Raw genomic sequence first — 2,193 nt, forward strand, 5'->3', positions numbered from 1 at the left:
CAGCACGCATCACCGGCTAACTCACACCTCCTTCACCTCTGGGCTGCCAAAACCTTACAGCCATGAGGCTGGTCCTGCTGCTAATGAAGGCTTAACTGGCCTCATAGTGCAGAAACCAGGATGGATGCGAGGGCTGGAGCAGCTCTGCTCTGGAGCCAGCCTGGGTCAGCCTGGAGAAGCCTCCTGAAGGGGAGACCTGAGAGCAGCTCCAGTGCCTAAAGGGGCTGCAGGAAGCCTGGAGAGGGGCTTTGGGTGCTGGAGAAGGAGTCCTCATCAGGAACTGGAGTGGTAGGACAAGGGGAATGGCTTTAACCTGCCAGAGGGGAGACTGAGATGAGCTCTTAGGCAGAAGCTCTTCCCTGGGAGGGTGCTGAGGCGCTGGCACAGGGTGCCCAGAGAAGCTGTGGCTGCCCCATCCCTGGCAGTGTTCAAGGCCAGGAAGTGTGTTTCGGGAGCCGGGGCTGTTACTCTGATAACCGGTAACTCTGCCCCGGTGAAGGCAGCGGGGCCGGCTCCGGGCGGGCAGGAGCCATTACATCCCCTCAGCTCCGCTTCCACAGCCCCGGCCCCGCTCGCCTCACGAAGGCGCCCGAGGGCCCGGTCCTCGGGCGGGGCGCGGGAAGCTCCCTCGCCCTCCCCGGCCCTTTGAGGGAGGGGAGCGGCGGGGCGGGGCCGCCGCAAAATGGCCGCCGCCTCCCCCGGCCCCTTCCCGCCCCCTGGGCTCGTCACTGCCGGCCGCTGCCCCGCCCGCGTCCTCCCCGCCCCCCCCCCCGGCACCGGCACTGGGCGAGGAGCCCCCGGTGCCCCCCCGGCGGTCCCCGCATGCGGCGCGGCGGCTGAGGCGGCCCCAGCCAGGCCATGCTCCCCCGGCCCGCCTGCCCCGCCGAGCTGCGGCGGGCGGCAGCCTCGGGCCGCAGCCGGTCCCGGGCGCGGGGCGGCGGCGGCACCGTGCTGCTGCCGTCCATGCTGATGTTCGGCGTGATCCTGGCCTCCAGCGGGCTGCTGCTCATGATCGAGAAGGGCATCCTGGCCGAGGTGAAGCCGCCGCCGCTGCACCCCGCGGCCGGGGAGCCGTCCCGGCGCGGCGGCGGTGCGGAGGCCGCCGGTGACCTGGAGTCCGAGGTGCTGCGGGACATCCGGAACCGCACCATCGGCGCGGTGTGCGGGCAGCGGGCCATGCCCCGCAGCGTGTGGGAGCTGCCGGCCGGGCAGCGGCGCACGGTGCTGCGGCACCTCCTCGTCAGCGACAAGTACCGCTTCCTGTACTGCTACGTGCCCAAGGTGGCCTGCTCCAACTGGAAGCGCATCCTCAAGGTGCTGGACGGGGCGCTGGAGAGCGTGGATGTCAAGATGAAGATGGACCACAAGAGCGACCTGGTGTTCCTGGGGGACATGAAGCCGGACGAGATCAGCTACCGCCTGAAGCACTACTACAAGTTCATCTTCGTGCGGAACCCCATGGAGAGGCTGCTGTCGGCCTACAGGAACAAGTTTGGGGAGATCAAGGAGTACCAGCAGAAGTATGGGGTGGAGATCGTCCGCAGGTACCGCCGGAACGGGGGGAACTCGGCCGGTGACGACGTGACCTTCTCCGAGTTCCTCCGGTACCTGCTGGACGAGGAGGTGGAGAGGATGAACGAGCACTGGATGCCCATCTACAACCTGTGCCAGCCCTGCGCCGTCAGGTACGACTTCATCGGCTCCTACGAGCGCCTCAGCGCCGACGCCAACTACGTCCTGGAGCGCGTCCGCTCGCCCTCCTTCATCCGCTTCCCCGAGCGGCAGCCCTGGTACAAGCCCGTCACGGCAGAAACGCTCCATTACTACCTGTGCAACACCCAGCGCCGCCTCATCAAAGAGCTCCTGCCAAAGTACATCCTGGATTTCTCCCTCTTTGCCTACCCCCTTCCCAACGTCACCAGCGAGTTCTGCAGGCAGTGAGGTGCAGGGATTTGCCGATGCCACCGATGCTGTGAAACGCTCTGTTCTATGCATTCTGCCCTCATTTTATACTTTTCCAACCCTGTTTGTATGACGTTTTATATATTACCTCTGCTACCCGAATACTTTTGTATGGTTCCCATTTTAACGTGTACGTACGACTCGAGCACAGGGGCTTTTGTAGAGCTATTTTGCTTTAGGTTCTTTTTTTACAGCAGGACATGGACAACATCTGTGAGGAAGCTGAGAAAT

At 64.7% G+C, this 2,193-nt stretch overlaps 1 protein-coding gene across 1 annotated transcript; it reads left to right on the forward strand.

Moving 5' to 3' along the window:
* Positions 1 to 858: 858 nt before the first annotated feature.
* Positions 859 to 1,941, forward strand: CHST14 (carbohydrate sulfotransferase 14; the record flags this gene model as incomplete). The annotated part of the gene is made up of 1 exon (XM_080619048.1): positions 859 to 1,941. The coding sequence occupies one exon, from the start codon at positions 859 to 861 to the stop codon at positions 1,939 to 1,941; it is 1,083 nt and encodes a 360-aa protein (XP_080475174.1).
* Positions 1,942 to 2,193: the final 252 nt, after the last annotated feature.

This window comes from Psittacula echo (genome assembly GCF_963264785.1).
Source record: "Psittacula echo genome assembly, chromosome: 5".
Classification (NCBI taxonomy): Eukaryota; Metazoa; Chordata; class Aves; order Psittaciformes; family Psittacidae; genus Psittacula; species Psittacula echo.